At 33.9% G+C, this 25,288-nt stretch overlaps 1 protein-coding gene and 2 long non-coding RNA genes across 3 annotated transcripts; all 3 read right to left on the bottom strand.

Annotated features, from left to right (window-relative positions):
* Positions 1–2,601: 2,601 nt before the first annotated feature.
* LOC114924684 (uncharacterized) lies at positions 2,602–3,294 on the bottom strand. The gene has a single exon (XM_029289955.1). It carries the CDS (start codon positions 3,292–3,294, stop codon positions 2,602–2,604), a length of 693 nt encoding a protein of 230 aa, XP_029145788.1.
* A 17,220-nt stretch (positions 3,295–20,514) lies between these two features.
* Positions 20,515–21,141, bottom strand: LOC140176402 (uncharacterized). Its single transcript, XR_011867755.1, has 2 exons — positions 20,953–21,141; positions 20,515–20,846 (listed from the first exon to the last, which is right to left on the bottom strand). It is a non-coding gene; the product is annotated as an uncharacterized lncRNA (long non-coding RNA).
* Positions 21,142–21,968: 827 nt separating this feature from the next.
* On the bottom strand, positions 21,969–24,048 carry LOC112722641 (uncharacterized). The gene is made up of 2 exons (XR_003162764.2): positions 23,365–24,048; positions 21,969–22,562 (listed from the first exon to the last, which is right to left on the bottom strand). It is a non-coding gene; the product is annotated as an uncharacterized lncRNA (long non-coding RNA).
* Between the last annotated feature and the right edge of the window lie 1,240 nt (positions 24,049–25,288).

Below are 25,288 nucleotides of genomic sequence, written 5' to 3'. Positions count from 1 at the left end.
TGGTGAAAAAGACAAACATGGTGAGGTTTGTAAGAAAAAGACAATGAGAGGTAAAAGACAGTGATCAAAATTAGAGAAAAAGCCATAGATGTCTCAGAGTTTCTTTGTACATCTTTCTATTGTGTGTCATGATCCTGTAGGGATTTTCTTGCAAGTTGGGTTAGCACTTTCCTGTTGAAAGCTTGGTTTGACTCCAAGTCAAATTCAGATTGGGGTTAGAATCTGAATTTGTCCCAAATAGGATTGGGTATATCTTAGGAAAATAATTGGTGTATGTAATCTGTTAAAGATAGTGAAATTCTGTCACTGTTGTGATGGAGATTGTATGTAGGATGCATTGCACATAGCAGCTGAACCAGGATATATCTTGGTGTGATTCTCTCTTCTCTGCTTCTTTTCTTTTTCTGGTTCTCAAGAGACAAAATAAAAATGTCTCTCAATTTGTTACAAGACAAAAGTGAAAATATCTCCTGAAGTTTGTTGAAAAAGTAAAAGTAATACTCTGTAAAAAAGGAAGCTAAGATTCAACCCCTCTTCTCTTAGCCACTGATTACCATCAGAAACTTATACTTTTTTCGGCATCGACGATATTAGTAACTATAGAGAGATTTTTACCATTAAATAAAACTATAGAAAAATTAAAAACAAATTTTGTTGATTTTTTTGATAATTCATTTAATTTTTAAGTTAAATTAAAATTAAATTATATATTCAATTTATATTTGTTTGTTTATTATAATAATTATTTGTAATAGATAATATATTTAAGTATTTTTGAAAGAAACGGTTCAATTTTACACAATTGAAAGATAACCATGAAATTAAATTTAAGACAAAGTGAAATATAATAAACACATTGGGAGTAAAAGTTAAATAAACAATTAAAAATAAGATAAAAAAAAAGCAACTAAAAGAAGTAGAAATAGGCAGAAAAGACTATACATGTAGTCAATAAAAATACACTACAAGAAAAAGTTTAGTATAAATCAATGAATATAAAATATGAAAGACAAAAATCAAGATATGTTCCTATTAAAAAATTTCAAGAAAAATATTATGAAGAAGAATTTATTAATAAAGTTCTAAAAAAATATTACAGAAAATTAAAATATTAATAAACAAAATAGTAACACCCTTACAAACTATTAATCAAAATACATAAAAAAAAATAAAACAAAATCATAGAAAATTTTGACAAAATAAAAAAATTACAAAAATTATAACGGAAATACAAAAAAAAAAGAAAAAAAGAAAGTATAAAGTACGTTCTAATTATATATATACATATAAAATAATAGGTAAAAAATTTAAATTAAATTCATTTATTCATTTTCTTATTCATTATTTATTAAATAATTTAATATTTATTTTGGTTAAATCAAATAATTAGTATAATTAATTATTTATACTTAATGTTATTTAATTTATTTAGTAGTATAACTGAAACATATTGAAATATCAATAACAAAACTAAAACTAAATATTAAGGATAAAATTAAAAAAATTTATATTTACTAATAATTTTTTTAAATAAAAATATGAAATAATATATTTATAAATAAATAAAAAATATTATTAAAAATTAAATATCCAGATAAAACAAAAATAAATTATAACTTGTAAAAACAATTTATAAGATTTGTTACACAAATATTAAAATGTATGAACCGTGATGTCACTAACACAAATACAAATCATACAATATAAACAAATGTATAAAAGTAGAAATAAAATCTGTTATTTATCTACTAAACGTAGTAGTAAATACTGGACAAAATGAAATCATATTTTTATAAATATATTTACAGATAACTAAAAAATTAAAAACAAACACACTAAACAACATAGAACATCAATGGTAAAATATAACCTAAAAAAATTACTTAAATTCAAAAAGAACATGCATGTGATGAATTATAATAAATTTATATATGAGGAGTAAAAATAAAATAAAAAATTAAAAATAAAATAAAAGAGAACAATTAAAAGAAGTAAAAGAAGGTAAAACAAATAATATGTGGAATAAATAAAAAAGGACAATTTACGCAAATAAAATGAATGAGCAAAACCTTTACGCAAATACAACATTGGCAATTTCCAGACGCAAATGCAATAAACGCAACTGTATATAATCCGCTATACCCTGTAGCGGAACTCAATTGCACATAATCCGCTACAGGGTACCGCGGATTACATTGAGGGCTGCATTACTCATAAACCGCTACACCCTGTAGTAGTTTATGCTCATATGGTACTACACTCATAATCCGCTACACCCTCTAGCGGATTATGAACAATGTGGAAGCTTGAGAAGATGCCTATATATACTAGTCTTACAGTAACAACTCGTGATGCAAAATGTACGAAGTTATACAAATACAGTCTCCATAAATAATAAGCCATAGAAATATAATAGGCACGAGGCATTAACAGTAACACGGATTAAATTTCTACATTAGGCATAAGTCATAAGTCATACAAATAGGTCGGAACCAAGACTAACACAAACACACCAAAGGAACTAACACTAACACCCGAAAGCGTAAATTGCTACAGGAGAATATAAAATTCAAAAAACTAGAAGCACACAGACTAGAAGTCCTACGAACTACCGGCAACGGTGGAGCCTCTCTGGGGGCAAGACCTATGCGTGTGTCCAGGCTGCCTGCAGAGCCCGCATCGCTTCGGTCGGTTAGGGTCGGCCTCATCCATGTTGTTCTGGATTCTGGTAGACCTCGGTCGCCCATCACGACAACGCCTCAAGCTGGGGTCCGGAATAACGGTCGGACTGTCATAAGGTGGCCAAAGTCCCTCCGGTATTGGCGGCACGAAACCCATCTGGTACACCCTGAACACCTTCTGCATGGTGTAGACCTCGTCGACATAGATAGACCAGTCAAGCCGTGACTGGGCACAACATGCAATCGCATGGAAACATGGGTAATGGAGAGCTTGAAAGTATCCACAGTCGCATGTACGATGCTGGAAGGAAACTCGGTACGTCCCAAGTGAAAAGCTCCCGGTGGGCGTCGTCTCGGCAACGGTGTACTCAGACTGGTGTCTATCGAATAGGATGACAGTGAAACATTTGGAGTCTTTCAAGTTGCGCTCTATTGCCTTCATAAAAGACTGGCAGAACTTGGCACCGCTGGCCAATTGAGCCTCTGTCGTCTGACCACGAATCACGAACAACTCCGCTAGCCGACCATATGTGGACTTTACTAGGGTGGTAACCGGAAGATTCCGTGTACCCTTCAGAACAGAATTAACACACTCAGATATATTGGTCGTCATGTGACCGAACTGTTTGCCACCATCCTGGTGCTGAGTCCACTTATCGTATTCTATTCAGTTCGCCCAATCACACATTGCCGGATTCTCAGTTCGCATTATATCAAACCAATAGTAAAACTCTGCCTCAGTCTTCGCATAAGCAGCGTTCACAAGCAAACGCTTTGCATTCGTGCCCTTGAAACTGAGTGCGAAGTTAGCTGCAACATGCCAAATACAAAATGCTCGGTACGCATGCGGGGGTAACCACCCACTGTTCGGGTTCTCTAGTGCAGCCTTGATGCCATTGTGCCTATCTGAGATGACCAGTATCCCCTGTTGCAGAGTCACATGTTGCCGCAGGTTAGTCAGGAAGAAAGACCAAGACTCGGCATTTTTCCCCTCTACGAGACTGAAAGCAATAAGCAAGATGTTGGAGTTCCCATCTTGAGCGATGGCCAGGAGCAAAGTCCCTCCATACTTGCCATACAGATGAGTACCGTCTATGCTTACCAATGGCTTGCAATGTCGGGAAGCTTCAACACAAGGAGAAAATGTCCAGAAAAGACGATGAAAGTACACGGTTGAGTCATCCACGTCATCACCGACGCGAACCGGAGATGTCTTCAACAACGTAACCGTCCCCTCCATGGTGGACTGCACACCAAGGATCCAACAAGGTAGCTCGGCGTAGGACTCTTCCCAGTCCCCGTATATCTGTGCTACCGCCTTCTGTTTTGCCAACCACGTCTTCCTGTAAGTTGGCTTGAACCCGTACGTTCCTTCGGTAGCTTCTTGCAACACCTTTATCGATACCGCCGCATTGGCTCAAACCAGAGGAAAGATCTTCGCAGAGATCACCTGATAATCTAGTTGTCGGTGGTCGCTGGATATCGATGTAGCCAAGCATATGTGTGGTCCGTTGTACCGCAGAACCTCCCAGGTTTCCTTCCGTGCTCGAAGGCTGATGCGAATCATCCATGTGCAACCCTTTCCAAACTTCTTGCATCTCCGATGGTACTTAAGATGATCTGACTCCATCACTCTATACTCAACACCGCATCGAATGCTGTAATCTTTTACAGTAAGCACAGCTTCCTTCTTACTATGGAAAGATTGGCCAACTTGAAATTCAGCTATAGAATTTTCCTTGTGCAAGCCTCGACCCCCAAAGGTTAGTGCTGATACCGTCGGTTGGCTGATGGCTCCCAAGTCCAGGGTAGAATAATGTACAGGTTGCTCATGTGTGCCGGCACTTGACGGTGGTTGACATGTTACTGGGTTTGTCAGAATTTCATTATCGCTGTCCCCTCCAATGTCAGCAGGCTCTTCATCGGAATCATCCTCTAGCATAGCATTTTCCACCCGATCCGGTTCCCCCTCATGTCCTACATCTGAAGATGGATGAGTTGAGGTGAATGCTCCAACTGGACCGGCTGGCCGATACTCCAACAAACACTCAGGTGCAACGACGGGCATCGAGGTGGAGGCACCCTCCATCGTGGTGGACTGGGGGTTTGGAGCGGATGCACCAGAACTATCGATCCCATGTTCCAGCTTCGCAAACAACTCATGTATCCTCACTTCCGGAAAACTCCGACGACAATGAAATAACACTTGCATATCTTCATCTGTTTGTAACACGAACGTTTCATATTGCATGCCGGTTGACACAACCGCAATAGAGATCTTGTAGAACAGCTTCTTCACCCATTTTGTGCCACCCGCGGCCAACTTCTGCAGTATACTGCTCTTCAGATCCAACTGTGTATCAGACGACCTGACAAAAACACTCAGCGGTTCTCTGTCTGTAAACTTCACACCGTGCCTCTTACTCTTTTTTATTTTTCCAGAATGATGCACTAACACCAAAAAGCTCTCTTCACTCTCCATTCCTCAAGTTATGAATGAATGAGAATGACACTCTACATAACTTGTTGGGTATATATAGGCATCTTTCCAAGCTTCCACATTGTTCATAATCCGCTAGAGGGTGTAGCGGATTATGAGTGTAGCACCATATGAGCATAAACCGCTACAGGGTGTAGCGGTTTATGAGTAATGGAGCCCTCAACGTAATCCGCGGTACCCTGTAGCGGATTACGTGCAATTGAGTTCCACTACAGGGTGTAGCGGATTATATACAGTTGCGTTTATTGCATTTGCGTCTGGAAATTGCCAATGTTGTATTTGCGTAAAGGTTTTCTTCAATCATTTTATATGTGTAAATTGCCCAATAAAAAATGTATTGTAATAGAAGATTAATATAATCAATGAATATAAAAGATAAAAGAGAAAAATTAAAATACGATCTCATTAAACAAGTTTTAAGAAAAAAATTTTGAAGAACCTATTAATCAACTTTTATAAAAATATTATAAAAAATTTAAAATGTCTTTAAATAAAATAATTCTATTAATCAAAATACATAAAAAAATAATTAATATAAAACAAAATTATAAAAAATTTTATCAAAATTAAGATAGAAAAAACAAAAATAAAAAATTACAAACATTATACCCAAAGTACAAAATAGAGAGGAAAAAGGGATAGAAAGTACATTCTAATTATATATAATTAAAATATATTGTTGAATTATTAAATTAAAGAATTGAATTGATGATTAAAAATAATAAATTCTGATGACTAAAAATAATAAATTAAACTAAAGAAAATTTAAAAATATTATCTGAGAATATAGGAATCATAGAATATATAATATAGGAGTATATATACATTAATAACAAAATAAAATCATAGTGTATAGAATTGGAATCCTTCAATATTTTTAAATGAATTCATTTAAAAATAATAAATATTCATTCACTACAATGATTAGTACCCGTTTTATTTACTGGACCGTACTAATAAGAGAGCAATTAAAAAATATATTTGACCAGTTTAAATAATTTATTTAAGTATCAATTAATTAATACGTAAGATAAACTCGTTACCTTCTCAATAATTAATACTCGTTTTGTAACACCCTACCACAGAAAACTTTACGCTTAAGCCGTAAAACAAAGGTGGTGTGGTATTACGACCTGTAAAACAAAATGTATACATAATAGTGTCTGAAAGAGAGTAATATACGAGGAGTCTTGGAAAACAGGTAAAACAAAATCGTAAAATAAAAAGCGCAACGCTCAGGAAATGAGATTACTTGCGTGCTAAGAAACCTAAAGATCACAGGTATAAGCAAATAAAAAGAGAGAATAGAGAGTCAATGATACAGAATAACTAGCTCCTAACTCAGCCTGCGAAGCCAAGGTTGGCCGGAGAATATTTATATACATATATACATCTCCCATCAACCCAAAATACAGGGGTAAAACCTTAACTCTCCTTAAACCTCTAAGAGGAAAAAAATAAACAAGTTATTCGGAGAGAAAGCTAAGTACATATATACATAAACAAACAACAAAAGAACCCAGGAACCACTCCGCTTCAGAAGTCCAGACGCCTAGCGAGGTGTCTCTCGACCTGTATCTGAAAATAACAACACGGTATGAGGTGAGAACCGGAGGTTCTCAGCATGGTAAAGGTGCCACGCATATAAGGTATAAGGTCCTAGGAATGCCAGAGGCAATCCTAGAACGCCGACACTTAGATTATAAAGCTTAAGTTATTAAACAGAAACCATAAAAAAGGGGTAGTGTCTAGGGAATTCTAAACTCAGCTTAAACTTAACTTTAACACCAAACCTGTCCACCTTTCCTCCGCTCCTCCATCACCAATGATTTAGCAAAGACAGACAAACAAGCAATTTCAAGCACAAGTAGAAGGCCGATAGTGCAAGTAGCAAATATAACAATTAGCATAATATATATTCATTTAGGTACTCCCAAGTATGCTTAGTAAGAAAACAAACAAAATGCACATGATGTATGCATGTCCTATGGGTGATGAGGTTCATCTGTCGTTTATCAAGCCAACCCGACAAATCCGAAACCCTTGAACTGTCCCTCGTTGCGCATCCCATGAGTCTATGCATAGATTTTTCTTATATCATTCATACATTTATACATTCATATATAATTTACTCAATAGGGGATATCCATTCCCGGGAATTTATACGTACCCGGTCACCTATACGACGTAGGGTCAACAGAGTATCGAGTCTCAACCTAGAACACGTGGTGGCAAGCCATGGTTCTGTACCCAGAAAACTCGTCTCCCGCACAATATTCATAACCATTCATATTCATTACATAATCATTCATCATAGCCATGGCATCATATAGCCGTCATACATACACATTCTCCTCATATAACTCATCACTTTTAACATTTACTTCATCCCCAAATTATCTCTATTTCCTAACTTCAACTTACTGCTAGAGTAACTACTATGATCTGGGGCTAAAAGAGTGAAAATAGAGGTTTAGAAGCTTGAAATTTGACTTAAAAACACAAAAATCCATTTTTGTTGAAACAGGAGCTACGCGTACGCGTGGGCGTGCGGAAATCCTTGCTCGCGTGCACAAGCCCCTTGCTCGCGTACGCAAGAGGGTTGGTCGCGTCGCGAGTGACTGGTCGTGTACGCAAATCCCAGGTCATGCGTACGCGTAGGCATGAAAAAGTTATTACTTGCGTACGCAAGCTCCCTGCTCGTGTACGCGAGAACCCCAACCTGAAAGGAGTGGTCACGTCGCGAGCAGATGAACGCGTACGTGTAGACCAGGCATACGCGTGAGCGTACGTTTTTCGAAAAATTTGCATCATTTTGAAAAGCTGCAGAATTCTAACTTTTTAACCCCAAACTTCCGACGCGCATAACTTTTTCGTTTTAAACCATTTTTCCTCCGTTCTTCAAACGGCGTAAACTTCACGGACCCAATTTTCATGTAAAATACGTTTAAAATGATTTGGGGGTCTGGAAGCCGAGTTATGCCTTATCAAAGTTTGGCCAAAAACCAATTTTTTTACAAAACTTCAAAACCTCAAATTTCCATCAAATGACCTTTCAAAATCAACCTATAACATACACATTCGGCTCCAACTCAACAATATCATAACAACATCATTCCACATTCAATCACCATACATCAACCCTATTTTCTTTTAATAATTCTAGCATATCAACATCATACCTACAACAACATAATCATCTACAATCCATTGTCCATACAAGACCATTACCATCAACTTGCTATTCCTCATCAACACATCATTCAATATTTTTTTCTCTATATCCATCATTACACAACAATCAACTATTAGCTTAATTCACCATTATTCTCAAGGCACTAAACAATTTGACATACATGCATTCAAATCCTATCCTATGGTCATTTAGCCTAAGTCTTCACAGAACGTTATATATTACATACGTGAAACCTAAACCATACCTTGGACGGTTTCCACGTATATCCTGAAACACCACCAAGCCACCAAAAAGCAACCCTTAAGGTTCAAAATCTCCAAGGCAAAACCTCCTAAGCCTCCAATGTACTCAATCAACTTCAATATACACATATACAAGCCTAATTTACATATATCACACCCAAATTCAATACCTAATATACCCAACACATAAAATTAAAGAATTAAATAGAGTTCTAGGATTCTCACCTTACCAACGAAAAATTAGGACAAGACTCGGCAAGTCCACCAAGTTAATTCGATCCTAAACACCAAAATTTAACAATTTTTAACATCTTTACACATGAATTTTCGAAACTAAAACTGAGGAAATCGAGGAAGAAAATGTAATTTTCTTACCTTATAATGTACCGAGATTTGTAAATCTCGACCCCACGGATGCGTGGCCGTAAACGGTGTGGCGATCGAAGCTCGAAGCGAAAAGTTATGGAGGATTGAATTGGAACCAAGGGTTTTGTGAACTACCTCATGTTCTTCCCTTCCTTGGAGCATTCTGCGTTCTTTGCATGCAGAAGAGAGAGAAGTGAGCTGAAGCTCACTTAAATGAGTGGATTGGTTGGGCCCACGGGTCCGGTTCAAAATTAGTGTCAAAATTCTCGTTTTAATGAGCTCTATCTTAATTTAATATAATATTCATTTTTTTTAAATTTCTTTATTAAAATTTAATTTATTGACTAATTATTCACTAATTTTGTGGGGTTTACATCCTACCCACCTAAATAAGAATTTTGCTCTCAAAATTCAGATTTCGTTATCTAAAAAGAGGTATGGATAGTCCTTCCGCATACTCAGAGTTTTTTGAAGCTGACCTCATTTCTCGAAATGTCCATCTCCTTTCGTTTAAACTAACTTAGGTTGTAAGACATGAATTTGTTTTAGAAGCGTATTTTAGAAGTTACGAAATGTGGAGTACGTTGAATAGGTTCGAAAGGTACGACAGAGAAATGATTCTTTATGCCACTGACCATTGATCCCCTCCAAAAATTGAGATGGACCAACTTAGCAGTGTTTAACTTCTTAGTTTTTTATTGCTCATTCAATTCTAGTTTATTGAAGTAATCTTCATAAATACGTATCTTCCTCCTTCAAACTTGAGAAGTCTTCTTCTTAGATTCGCATAAACTCTTTTGTCAACTTTTCGTAGTGAGAATCTTAACTCGGCTTTTTCGTTGCCTTGGCTATCAAATTCAGGAACTAAGATGTTTAATACTCCAGTTTTAGGTCAGCATAGAGGCTTTTAGTGCGCCATGAAGCTTTACCTACTTTCTGATGTATAGTCTCGTTTAATATCTCTGATAAACAGTTTGCTCCGATGGGTGGAATGAATTTGGGTTAACTGACCCACGATCACCTAACAGTATTACTTCCTATTTTAGTCCTCGATAACCCCTTTCATAATTAGTAGCAGTCCCTTTGTAATTTCATTGTGAACCCTTCCATGGTTACCACATCTCGGATGACTCCTGGTACTCGCTCCTTATCTATGGACGTGTTAGATATTCAGTCACACGCGTCGCCACATTATCCATCGCTTCGGGCCTCTCAACCCTATCTTGTCAAAATTGTGGTATATTTTAGCAGTCCTAGGTTGAATTGAAATCCGTTTCTTCATTCTTCTCAGTCTCATTCTTTGTTCCCTCGATCTCTTCTTGATTTTCCTTTTGTTTACTAGGCTTTGACATTTTCGGTAGCTCTCTATCATCTTCTTATGCTTCCTGTATTTCGTCTTTGCCATGTTTTAAGATTGTAATTGATTTAGTTTGACTCCTTCAGCTACACCCTCAATATCCAACTTAGAGTTCTAACGTATCTAGCATTCCTCAGAAACTTCTTGCTCAGGCGTCTATCACCACCTTACAATGTTATATTCGCAAATATCCTAAACCTCTTTGATAATGCATCGTAATAATTTTGAGTAGTTAATTAAGTTCGGTTATAATGATTACTGGCACTGAGGTTAATCCTTCTCTCAAGATTCGAAAGCTCCCTTCCCATGCTTAGGGTACCAAATGCATCATTAAAATATAGATCTGAAAGAGCAGCAAGTTTTTTTTCATTTAGGCATCCATACAGACGGTGTACTCTAGCATGTTAACTTACTCATAGGTATTATGGTCAACAAGAACTCAAAGCTCCATAACTCCTCTTAATGTCGCATACTTACATGCTTCATCTTCTGCGTCCAAAAGTATCGCCCTAAGGAAATCAACATCTCGATGGTTACAGTTAGGATTCGTACGCGATATTAATTTAGGCTCGAGTTTATTTTCAAAAAGGCATTAAAATCGAAGGATGAATGAATAATACGAACGGTGTTCGTGAGAAATCAGAAAGAAAATCTTATATACGGTCAAACAGAGTTGTACTGAAATATTGGAATGCACGAGGAGAAGAACTAAGGTGCATCTCAAGAAAAAGAGTTCGAATCAAGGACCTTTAGTAGGAAGAATAGAGCGTATAGAGTCAAAGAAGTCTCAACTGACTTAGAAGAGCACGGTTTGCGAATACGAGCAACTTTACTCACTGCGAGCTTTCGAAAATTCAAGTATTACGTGATTAAACCAATACAAGCTCAAACTCATCTTGGAAGAAACAAGATTCATGCGCATAAAGAGTAAAACTGGAAAGATGATCAAGTCATTTAAGAAGAACTCCGAGTAGAGTTTCAACGCAGGTTTCAAAAGAAATATTAGATCGGGTCGCAAGGATTCGTTAGCACATTCCCTCTTGTATAAAGTCTCTTACCGTTCTCTTCCTTCTTCACTGGCATAACTGGCACTTCTCACAAGGTAACACATGGTTGGACAATTCTCTCTTCCAGTACTCCCTTCAACTCAATCCTAAGTTCTACTGATTGTAATGGTGTCTTCGCTTATGGTGCAATCAACACTGATCCAACTTTCAGCATAAGTCTATCACAAACTCACATTCTCTCTGAAATGGAAATTCTGGTACACCTTCAAGAGTTGTCTCGAAAAATTTCTCGTAGTATGAATTTGGTCTCATCTTCACTCGCCTCTTAACAATTAACAACTAAAGGTTGAATTCGCTCTATTCCTCTTCCTCGAAGTTTCACCATTACTAGATTTCAAACAATAACTCCGCATAGCCCTCAACACTCCTGATTCCTTAGATATAATCCAACCTGCTTTCGCTACGATACTTTGATCCTTAACCTTCAAGAGCTTAACCGCTCCTCTAAGTTAACTAAATATCGCTCCGTCTCAACAACTAATAGTTTTTGACTAATCATCGACTTGGACTTTACGATTATCAACGCTTGTCATGCGTTACGAATGAATATCACATATTAATGATATGCAAGGAAGTTAGAAATTCAATTGCTAGTTTGTGGTTACCTCGGGTCTAAGAATCAGATTCGGCTGCATCCCAGTATTTCCTGTGTAGACAATCTCGAGCTATATGCCCTGGCTTCCCGCACTTGTAACATACACCTAGCCCGGCTCTGCATGGTCTGTTCGGATGGTACTTGCATCTTGGGCATCTTAAGTCTTCCGGTTGAGTACTAGTTTGCCCTTCTGAATTTGGATCCGGACGGTTATCGTTTCTTCGGTCATTGTTCCGGTGTTGGAATGTGAAGCGACATAATGACCCTTTTTGAAGCTTTGGCTCCTAGGTGTTATCTTTCCCTTTTTCTTTGTGAAGGGTTCCCGACGATTACTCCTTTCTACCTCAGTCCTCCTTGAGCTTTCTCCCGTTTCCTCACCCGTGTTAACTTGCTCCGGATAACCCACTGGTACCCCCGTACTCGGAACATTATTTCCACCTTCATATTTGTTACCACCATCGTTGCCAGTCCTAGCTTGTGGTTCTATCCTATCTATCACTCGGCTGGTCGCAGCAGCAACAGCACTAATGGCAGCAACAGCACTCGTCATCGCGATTAGGAAATCAGTTAAACTACCTGCCGGTATGGTTACCTCGTTACATCTCCGTCCCGACCTCGATTACGTCCAAGACCACACCCACGAAACGCCATTTGGTTCCTGTTCACACCAAACAAGTAATATTAAGGTGATCAGTCTCAATATTGTAAGTCCAGTGATTCAAAGACCCAAATGCATGCTCATGAATTTTATGCTATGTATATCAGTCTGATATCCTAAATAGCACATAAATATGACTCAGAGTATGCTCAGAAGCATAGTCAGTCCGTCCCTCAGGCTCTATAGGAACAAACTGCTCTGATACCATAATGTAACACCCTACCACACAAAGCTTTACGCTCAAGCCGTAAAACAGAGGTGGTGTGGCATTACGACCTCTAAAACAAAATATATACATAATAGTATCTGAAAGAGAGTAATATACGAGGAGCCTTAGAAAACAGGTAAAACAAAATCGTAAAATAAAAAGCGCAACGCTCAGGAAACGAGATTACTTGCGTGCTAAGAAACCTAAAGATCATGGGTATAAGCAAACAAAAAGAGAGAATAGAGAGTCAAGGATACAGAATAACTAGCTCCTAACTCAGCCTGCGAAGCCAAGGCTGGCCGGAGAATACTTATATACATATATACATCTCCCATTAACCCAAAATACAAGGGTAAAACCTTAACTCTCCTTAAACCTCTAAGAGGAAAAAATTAAACAAGTTATTCAGAGAGAAAGCTAAGTACATATATACATAAACAAACAACAAAAGAACCCAGGAACCACTCCACTTTAGAAGTTCAGGCGCCTAGCGAGGTGCCTCTCGACCTACATCTGAAAACAACAACACAGTATAGGTGAGAACCGGAGGTTCTCAGCATGGTAAAGGTGCCATGCACATAAGGTATAAGGTCCTAGGAATGCCAGAGGCAATCCTAGAATGCCGACACTCAGATTATAAAGCATAAGTTATTAAACAGAAACCATAAAAAAGAGGTAGGTGTCTAGGGAATTCTAAACTCAGCTTAAACTTAACTTTAACACCAAACCTGTCCACCTTTCCTCCGCTCCTCCATCACCAATGATTTAGCAGAGTCAGACAAACAAGCAATTTCAAGCACAAGTAGAAGGCAGATAGTGCAAGTAGCAAATATAACAATTAGCATAATATATATTCAGTTAGACACTCCCAAGTATGCATAGCAAACAAATAAACAAGCAAAATACACATGATGTATGCCTGTCCTATGGCTGATGAGGCTCATCTGTCGGTTATCAAGCCAACCCGACAAGTCCGAAACCCTTGGACTATCCCTCGTCGCGCATCCCCATGAGTATATGCATAGCTTTTTCTCATATCATTCATACATTCATATATAATTTACTCAATGGGGGATATCCATTCTTGGAAATTTATACGTGCCCGGTCACCCTTACGACGTAGGGTTAACAGAGTATCGAGTCTCAACCTGGAACACGTGGTGGCAAACCACGGTTCTGAACCCAGGAAAACTCGTATCTCAGGTAACATTAAATTCATAAGCCGCACAATATTCATAACCATTCATATTCATTACATAATCATTCATCATAGCCATGGCATCATATAGACGTCATACATACACATTCTCCTCATATAACTCATCACTTTTAACCTTTACTTCATTTCCAAGTCACCTCTATTTCCTAGCTTCAACTTACTGCTAGAGTAACTACTGTGATCTGGGCTAGAAGAGTGGAAATAGAGGTTTAGAAGTTTCAAATTTGATTTAAAAACACAAAAATCCATTTTAGTTGAAACAAGGCCCACGCGTCCGTGTGGGCCACACATAAAACACAAAAATCTATTTTTGTTGAAACAGGGGCCACGCGTACGCATGGGCGTGCGGAAATACTTGCTCGTGTGTGCAATCCCCTTGCTCGCGTACGTGAGAACCCCAACCCTAAAGGGTTGGTCGCGTCACGAGCGACTGGTTGCGTACGCAAATCTCAGATCACGCGTACGCGTGGGCGTGAAAAAATTCAATACTCGCGTACGCATTCTCTCTGCTCGCGTACGCGAGAACCCCAACCCGAAAGGGTTCGTCGCAAGGCGAGCAGCTGAATGCGTACGCAAATGCCGGGTCACGCATACACGTGAGCGTACGTTTTTCAAAAAATTTGCATCAATTTGAAAAGCCGCAGAATTCAAAGTTTTTAACCCAAAACTTCCGACGTGCATAACTTTTTCGTTTTAAATCATTTTTTCTCCTATCTTCGAACGGTGTAAACTTCACGGACCCAATTTTCATATAAAATAAATTTGAAACAATTTGGAGGTTCGGAAGCTGAGTTATGCCTCGTCAAAGTTTGGCCAAAAACCAATTTTTTTACAAAACTTCAAAACCTTAATTTTCCATCAAATTACCTTACAAAATCAACCTATAACATACACATTCGGCTCCAACTCAACAATATCATAACAACGTCATTCCAAATTTAATCACCATACATCAAACCCCATTTTCTTTTAACAATAATAGCGTATCAACATCATACCTACAACAACATAATCATCTATAATCCATTGTCCATACAAGACCATTACCATCAACTTGCCATTCCTCATCAACATATCATTCAATATTTTTTTCCATATCTATCATCAAACAACAATCAACTATTAGCTTAATTTACCATTATTCTTAAGGCACTAAACAATTTGACATACACATGCATTCAAATCCTATCCTATAGTCATTTAGCCTAAGTCTTCACAGAACATTATATATTACATATCTTGGCCGATTTTCACGTATATCCCAAAACACCACCAAGGCACCAAAAAGCAACCCTCAAGGTTCAAAATCTCCAAGGCAAGACCACCCAATCTCCACCAAGCCTCCAATGTACACAATCAACTTCAATATACACGTATACAAGCTTAATTCACATATATCACACCCAAATTCAATAACTAATATGCCCAACACATAAAATTAAAGAATTAACTAGAGTTCTTGGATTCTCACCTTACCAACGGGAAATTGGAACAACACTCGGCAAGTCCACCAAGTTAATTTGATCCTAAACATCGAAATTTAACAATTTTCAACATCTTTACACATGAATTTCCGAAACTAAAACTGAGAAAATCAAGAAAGAAAATGTGACTTTCTTACCTTACAATGTACCGGACTTTGTAGCGCTCGACGCCACGGACGCGTGGCCGTAAACGGTGCGATGATCGGAGTTCGGAGCAAAAAGTTATGGAGGATTGAATTGGAACCAAGGGTTTTGTGAATTACCTCATGTTCTTCCCTTCCTTGGAGCATTCTGCGTTCTTTGCATGTAGAAGAGAGACAAGTGAGCTGAAGCTCACTTAAATGAGTGGATTGGTTGGGCCCACGGGTCCGGTTCAGGCGTGGTTTAACTGGTTCGCCCCGATCGGTCTTATCTTGGACCAAATTCTTTGAAATTAGTGTCAAAATTCTCATTCTAATGAGCTCTATCCTAATTTAATATAATATTTATATTTCTAATTTCTTTTATTAAAATTTAATTTATTGACTAATTATTCGCTAATTTTGTGGGGTTTACACATTTTATTATATATATATATATATAAAATAAGATAATAAATTAAATTAAATGACTTTATTTATGGTTACATTACACAGTTGGTCCCTACACTTTAAAAGTTTGTAATTGGGTCCCTAAAAAGAATTAAAATTTGTAATTTAGTCCCCGCCGGTCAAAAAGTGTTGATTTAATAGAATATTCTCAAACACTTTGAACGATGGGGACTAAATTGCAAATATTAATTCTCTTTAGGACCCAATTACAAACTTTTAAAGTGTAGGGACCAATTTGCAATTTCACTAAAAGTGTAGGGACCAACTGTGTAATTTAACCTTTATTTATTTCATTGCCTTATATATTATTTATTAAATCATTTAATATTTATGTGGTTTAATGAATCAAACAAAATTTTAAATAATTTAATATCTATTCTAATTAAATTAAATATTTGATTAGTTATGATTGATGTAATTTAATGAATCAAATAAAATATTAAATGATGGAATATTATTTATTCTAATAAAATCAAATTAAATATAATTAATTAGTTATAATTAATATAGTTGAATGAATCAAACACATTAAATTAAAAAATAATTTAGCTAACTTATCTCTTAAGGACACATTTTAAAAATATTTATTTTTTAATATTTTTTATAAAATGTATTTTTTTTAATATTTCTAGCCTATGCTTAGAACAGTTAGCAGAGCCCATTAAAAAAAATACTTAATTAGTTAATATAAATAATTAGTATACTTGATTTAGTTCAATAAACTAAAAGAAACAAATGTAAAAGGAAGAGATAAAAAAAAGTGAACGAATAAAAATGTGTAGCTATCAAAAGACAATAAAAAAAGTCTTTTTTAGTTTTTTTATTTATTAATTATTAACTTATTATAATTAATTTCACACCATTTATTATGTGTTATTCATCTTACAAATTAACACAATCAATTAGTTTAATTATAGATAATTAATTATAATTGATATAACTCATTTCACTATACTTTCTAAAAAAAATAATTAAAAAGACACATTTTAATTTTTTGTTAAGTAAAATAAAATACATAAATTGAATAGATATAAATCTGAAAATTATAAAATTTTATTAACAACTCAAATAAATTAGTACCATAAAACTGAATTCAATGTCTATTTAAAATAATTATCGACCTTTTATTCTTTTGATTATTAATAATTTAAATAAAATAATACCATATAACTTATTTTTTATTTATTTCAAGTAATTACTAACATTTTATTTTTTTAATTATTTTTTTATCTTATTTATCATTCATACTTTTCATCAAATATATTAATAAACAAATAAACTAAATTAACTATCTCAATTATACTTGGACTATTCAACAATTTAATATAATCTTTTCAATTTGGGATTAACTACTAACGATAGAAAATAAAAAATTTAGAGTAATTTAGTATTATGAACATTAATTATGTATTGTGAAATAACCTAAAATCATAATATAATTTATTTTTAAAGAAATAATCAAGCATTATTGTTAATTATGAAATAATCTAAAATTATAATGCATTTTATTTTAAAGAAACAATCAACCATTAACATCAATAAATAGAAACTATCGTCAAAATTCTTTGATTAAAAATATGGGGGTTTAATTACTATTCATTATTAATAATATATCGATTATATCAAAAAATAAAAATATAATTATCCACATTTACATTATTAGAAGAATTAGCATCACAAGTATATATATATATATATATATATATATATATATATATATATATATATATATATATAGTGAATTAAAAAAATAAAGATTGTTAAGTAATTATGATTTTTTATGAAATAAATAGTAAAAATGTTATAAACTATATTCTTTCATAAGTAACCTTTTTAAGTTGTACGTTATGTTTGGCGACATAGTTTATTTGTATATCATTTAAATTGACATTGTTTTTATAACGATCATTTATTCTTAATAATTGTTAGAGTTTTTGATGCCTTACAATAATTATCTATAAAGAAAAAATATATATTCTAAAAAAATTATTAAATAAATTTATTCTTTTTGCCCTATTTTCACATTAAAAAAAATTTTGTTCTGTCTTTTTTTAACTATTATTATATTATTATAATTGTTAAATAATATTGAAAAAAATCTTTAAAAATAGAAATAGCATGACACTTCGAATAATTAAACTTAAACGAATAAGATGATTCAATTAATTATACAAATAATAGTATATTTATACATATTAATAATAAAAATAGTCTCACTAATGTAAATGACCAATACAATAATTATATAAAAAAAATAAATAATTACATAATTGCATAATTTTCAAGATCTTATATGATTGAATTTAATGGACAAATTCAAAAATATATATACGAGAATGTCCTAATATTTCAGCATTAGGTAAATCATACTATAATTTTATATATCATATTATAACTTTAAGTCAACTTCTTAAACACATGAAGTACACATGATAAAAGAGAATATTACAAAATAAAATTATAGTAAGATTATTTAAAAACATCGTAAAAAAGACACATCTCTTTTGTTAATCAAAAGCTAGAAGGGAAAAAATATGCGCCTAATAATGAGCAACTAAAATAGACAAAAATATTTTAAAAATATAAAAAAAATGAAATGTATAAGTAGTGATAAAAGAAATAAAAATTAAATAAATTATAAAAATTGTACCCTAAACACAAGAGAGAGAGAGAGAGAGAGAGAAAAGAGAACGAATGAGTAAAAAACACATTATAATCTCGTATAAATAGATGACATTGAAAAAGATGAACTAATTAATTAATTCATGTATTTTGTTATCATATTTATTATTTACTAAAATAATTTGATATTTACTCGCTCCAATCAAATCAAATCAAATAATTAATATAATTAACTAAATTAATGAATTGATATAGTTAATTATAATTAATTAATTTATATAAATTATAATAAATTATAAGATTTGAATGTCTAATCAATTTAATTAATTATAATTGATTTGCTTTACAAAATTAAAAAAAAATAAATCGAAAAACACTCTTAGAAGCATGTCACATCAACTCCATCATTAAGTGCAGAAACCTAATTTTTATATAATAGAATAGATACCTCCATCTTATCTACTTGTTTAATTGAAAAATGGAACCTCAACAGGCCTCCTCCGAACATCTCTATACCGGTAAAGATGATTGATTATCTACTCCAGTTCATCTTATCTAACTTCATCTTCCTTTTTTGGGTATTAAAATAAAATAACTTGAGTTTAAACCAGCGTCAATAAAACAAGAAAAAAACGAGAACATCTTTTAGGACCTGGTTTGTTTTATGGAATCCTGCTAGTTAGAACTACAAAGATTCTTGTTTGCAATGTTCCACTTTCAAGCATCTAGATCTCCGAAATGTATAACACTATCAAAAGATAAACTCGACGAATTAGAAGTTGCATTAGGGCTAAAAATATTAACTACAGAACAATATATTCACACCTAATAAAAAAAAGGAAAAAAAAGAAGAGAGAAAAAAAAGAAGAGACATTAGCACTTCCTACGTTAAAATCAGATTTAATTTTTTCAAAATATAGCATGAATATCCATTAGTGTATATATCCATCATCATCAGGGTGCGTGTGTCTAATTTCCAAGCCAACAATTTTATCATAAGATGAACACACTTTTCTTTATACAAAATCACTCACATAACACCCGAATTGACAATGAGAAAAGTACAGAACATAATCCAACACATCTAATATACAGAGCACACGACATATTACGATATAGGAATGGAAATGATACAAAAGTATCAAATTCATCAATATATCCGATGTACCAGTGGTAACACTTGAAAATTGTATTTCCTTATCCACTTTGTTCGACACCGTCAACAAGGATTGGAAAGGAAGATACCTGAAAAAATCGCACCTAATTACAACTGTCTACATTAAGAAACATGACACCATAGGTGTCAACAAGGATTGGAAAGGAAGATACCTGAAAAAATCGCACCTAATTACAACTGTCTACATTAAGAAACATGACACCATACTCAGAATTGTAACGTGTTTTGTGCTCAAAAACCTGTATACATGATACAGCAAATGTTATGGGATGGGGCATACAGGCACATAGAATCAGCATTGAAATACTACCTTTTGAAAGAGTAAATGTAATGCAATTTAGCTTGCAGCAGCAGTATAATAGTATCATATGACTTGTTCATAGCTCAAAGATTAAAAATTATCGATATTCAATACTACAACAGAACTGATGACACAAGAAAATAACCACTATTATCCCCTGTTAGCAAGCAGTATGTTAGTCTAAAAAGACACTCTATTCAGATTCTTCGAGCTGTTGGCATTGAGAGAGAAAACAAGACAATGTTAAGGAATTGACCACAAAATTCTACTCTAAAATTAAGGCACATAATATTAGACATAGTTACAAAATATTGTTCACTAAACTTAGGCTACTCAAAAAATTACTTCAAGCAATTAGAAGTCTCAAACTAAATCAATCACGTCTTAAATACATATCCATCTAAAATGTTGTCCCATAAATACTATAAATTAATTATCAAACACAAATTTTATGAAAAATCAAACATTGATATAGGATGCATAAGAAACTCGAATATATCTAACAAATTTCTTCTACAAAATTTGTTGTATCTTTGTGCACATGAACGGTGTCATCCACACCGAAATTTCTCATGTTTTGATCCTGTTATTAAGAAAGAAAAATGTAAAAAGTTAGATGGATAAATAAATACTTTTTTTAAATATAGTTAATTTCACATTATACTAATTATCTCAGAAATTTTATATACTCATTTTAAAGCTTCCCATTCCCTCCAAAGTGCAGCACACTAACTCGTCGATCCAGCTTCTGCTTGTCTCCAACCCCATCGCCTCGCCTCTATCTGCAGTGTGTTTTGCCGTGGTACTCGCCTTTTACATTACTTCTATTTTTACAGTTGAGAGGTAATTTTTTTCCATCAATTTATTGCTGTGTTCCTTCTATTTAGTTAAATTGTATTTGAAGTAATATTGATTATATTCATATAAATTGTTGATTGATGCTAATACAATATTATGATGTGATTAGTTTTTAATTTTAATTTATTAATATAATATTATTATTTCTGGAAAAATATGGATCAAGAACCAAAATAAAAGGACAAAATTAAAATTAATATAAAAGAAAATAATAATATTTCCATCTTTGATGCGATGCAAATAAATATCGAAAGAAAAGTTAAAATGATTGAAGTTGACATGTACAGCAATAGTTTTTCTATGCAACAAATTTATTTTAAAAATTCTTTAAAATTACCATCATATTCTTTTATAACCGGTTAAGAATGCTACCTGAACACTGTTAACACGAAAAAGAACGTGTAATATTTATTTATAAATATTATGAATCAACTTTTACTAATTTTGAGTTTCATCAAAGAAGGTTGGGACCAATTTAAAAAATATTTTAAGTTAGTCTTAATTTTTTTGTATGAAACACAAAATTAGTAAAAATTGATTCATAATATTTATAGATAAATATTTTACATTCTTTCTAGTTAATAGTGTCCAGGTAGCATTTTAAACCAGTTACAAAAGAATAGGATAGTAATTTTAAAGAATTTTTAAAACAAATTTACTGCACAGGAAAACTATTGCTATGCATGTCAACTTCAATCATTTTTACTTTTCTTTCGATATTTATTTGCACTGCATCAAAGACTGAAATATCATTCTTTTCTTTTATATTAATTTTAATTTTATCTTTATATTTTGTTTTTTTATTCATATTTTTTTTTTGAAATAATAATATTATAAAATTGAAAACTAACCACAACATAGTATTAATATTATATTAGTATCAATCAATCATTTGTATTAATCAATATTTCTTTAAATATAATTTAAAGAAATAGAAGGAACACAAAAATAAAACGATTAAAAAAAATTAACTCTCCAACTGCAAAACCAAAACTAATGTAAAAAGCGAGTACGGCTGCAAAGCACACTGCAGATGGAGCCCATACGACCGGGTCGGAGACAAGCAAAGGCCGGATCGACAAAGATGAAGACGAGCTTGGCGAAGCACACCAGGGCAGCACACAGACAAGCAGAGGAGCTGGAAACGAGGCAGTGACAGTGGGATGACAGTTAGTGAGTTAGAAAGGTGAGGTAAAATAACTCGATGAACGAAGTTAAGGGTGTACATGGGCCGGGTTACACCGTGTTTGCCCTAACCCAGACCCGAAATATACACCGGACTTAGTTTATAGACCCTAACTCAGCCCTAGACCCGATAAAACCTACACACTTTCGGGTCTGGTAAAAACCGGATAAAAACCGGATGATAACCGGATCTTTTAGCATGTAAAAATCTTCAACCATTATTTCACAATGATCTCCTGCTCCCATTGTTCGTATTCTAAACAAACAAAATCAAGAATAAATTCAGCGGGAACATATCAGAAGTTCAGCAACATTAGAACAAAATCAGAACAAAACACTAACACGAAAAACAAAACACTAACAGGAAGAATAATAAAGACTTAATTAGAACAATAATCAAAATTCTTAATAAAAAATTCTAATCAAAATTCAAAAATTTCAATAATCAAAATTTATTATCAGTACAGTTTAACAATTTATAGTATTTTTTCTTTGAAAATCTCTTTACAGGAATATTCACATTTTTTTTACATGTATCTTCTTCTTGCTATCAATTCAGCTACATAACTTGGATGCGGATAGCTTTAAATATTAGTATTTACACAGCATCTCATCAATTTTAATTCCATATATATAATAAATTAATATATCATTCCATCCATCAGATCAACCATCATCTAAGTCTGGTTTAGGACATGACTTAACGTTTTTTTATATACATGAAAGGGGGTTTGGATGATTGACACTAACAGGAACTCAGGAAGAACAAAATCAATCAATATTACAAAGCCTTAATCAAAACACTAACAGGAACTTAGGAAGAACAAAATCAGAACTATTCACTAACAGGAAGAGAAGAGAAGCAAATTTCAAATTTACCTAATCAGAACTTCTAATAACCAAATCCCAAATTTCAGAAGAGAAGCACTTAATCAGAAATTCCAAATTTTCAATAATCAGAACCCTAAATCCCTAATCATAAATTCCAATATTCAAATCCCTAATCAGAAATTCTAATAACCAAATCCCTAATCAGAAATTCAAAACATATAATTTACCTGAACTGAACTTGAGCAGGGGCTAGAGAAGAGAAGAAGACCAGCGGCAGAAGCAGTCGTTGTCGCCGTCGTCGTTCAGGCCTTGAGGGTCAGAGAAGCTCCGTCGCTGTTTGCGGTTGTCGTCATCGAGAGAGACGTCGTCACTGGGAGCCGAGAAGCAATGCACCACCATCGTGACTCCGAGGATAGGGAGCGGTGACTGGCACCGTCATGGTGCTGTTGAGAGACAGAGAGAGGGCTGAGAGGGAAAGAGTGTGACGGTTGGTGAGAGGCACAGAGAGGGATGCGCCGGAAAGACTGGCGGCGCCGTCGTCAGGGCCTGCGGGGAAGGGCTGAGAGGAGACTGAGCTCTGAGGGTGGGACTGTGGCAGGGTCAGGGAGAAGGCTTGTGAGGCAGAGGCAGTGAGGCACTGAGGCTTGTGTATTGCGTGAACTGAATGCGTGCCTAGCATGAAAAGTTCACTACGAAGTTAGTGTGCTGCACTTTGGAGGGATTGGGAAGCTTAAAAAGCCCCTTAATTTTTCCTCCGCTTCTCTCAAACCAAAGATGGTCTTTATTGCTCTTTTCCCCTCCGCTGAAGCTACTAATACAATGACGTTGCTTACAGGATCAGATTCAGATTTTTCCTTTCCTCCTTTATTTTCCTCTGCTTCTCTCAAATTAAAGCTGGTCTTCACTGCTCTTTCCCTTTCTCCTGATGTTACTGGTATAATGACGTTGCCTGCAGATCCTGCACGATCAGAGATTTTTCCGATTTTTGAAAAATAGGCTAAACGATGGCGTTTTGGAATGAATTAATAAAAAAATAAAACAAAAACAGGGCCAGAAATTTATATTATTAAGAAAAACCTTAAATTTCTAAATTGAAAATTTGAATGGTGAGGGAAGTAGAAGGTGAAGGAAAGGGAGAGGTTCTTCTTCAGTGACGTATCGGCCATAAAAGACAATGAGCATGTAATTGATGAGTAAAATAAAGACCAGAGAAAGTATAAGGAGCCAATGACCTAAGCGTACAATGTGGACAATGAAGGTTTGAAAAGTATTAGAGATATTATTATTAGTGTTATATTATCCTGTCAAGTTATGTTTTGTGGGATGAGTGGTTTCAGGACATAGTATAAGAATTCCAGATCTGGAAGGTCAAAGGTTCGAACCTTAGTGAATTCAAAATTAGTTTTTTATAACATGAGATGTTTATTATCCTTGGTATCCGGATGGGTATCCCTGGTATCCGGATGGTTATATGGTTATTATGCATAGTATAGGTGATGTTCATTTGATTCATAAACCAAAGATTTAGCCATTGGCTCCCTAGCACTACTCGAAAGAGCAGTGTATGGCTTAGTGGCAAATTAGGATTAGTAATGTTTGGTATTTGGGCCCTGATTCTAGCCCAATAAACAGTGTGTTTTTTAAATTCATAAAGGGTTTTTGTCATATATATGGATATAATTTTTGTACAGATTTATTTTATTTTATTTCATTATTTTTATAATAAATTATATCTATATCTAAACTTTAATATAATATATTTAATTTAATAAACATATATTAAAAATTAAAAGATATATAGATACGTTTTCCAAATAAAAAAATAAAATTAAAAAATTAAAATAAAATTAAGTTGACAAAATATTTTTGTGTGAATACTTTATTATTTATAACATATAATATATACCTTCGATATGGGAATATTTTTAATTCATATTCATTTTATTTAATTATTTTTTGTTATTTAATTTTTGAATTTTTATTTAAATAAAATTATAACATTATGATTGATGTAATATTATTAATTTAGATAATATTTTAAAATTTATATTAGACTATAATTATATTTTAATATATTTTTTATATTTTATTTATTATTTTATTATAAAATAATTATTTAAGTTAAATTACAATTAAATCGATTAAATTAAT

This window comes from Arachis hypogaea, chromosome 11 (assembly GCF_003086295.3).
Source record: "Arachis hypogaea cultivar Tifrunner chromosome 11, arahy.Tifrunner.gnm2.J5K5, whole genome shotgun sequence".
Lineage (NCBI taxonomy): Eukaryota > Viridiplantae > Streptophyta > Magnoliopsida > Fabales > Fabaceae > Arachis > Arachis hypogaea.
Note: the sequence above shows the minus strand (reverse complement) of the source record. Positions and strands in the feature narration are given on the sequence as shown.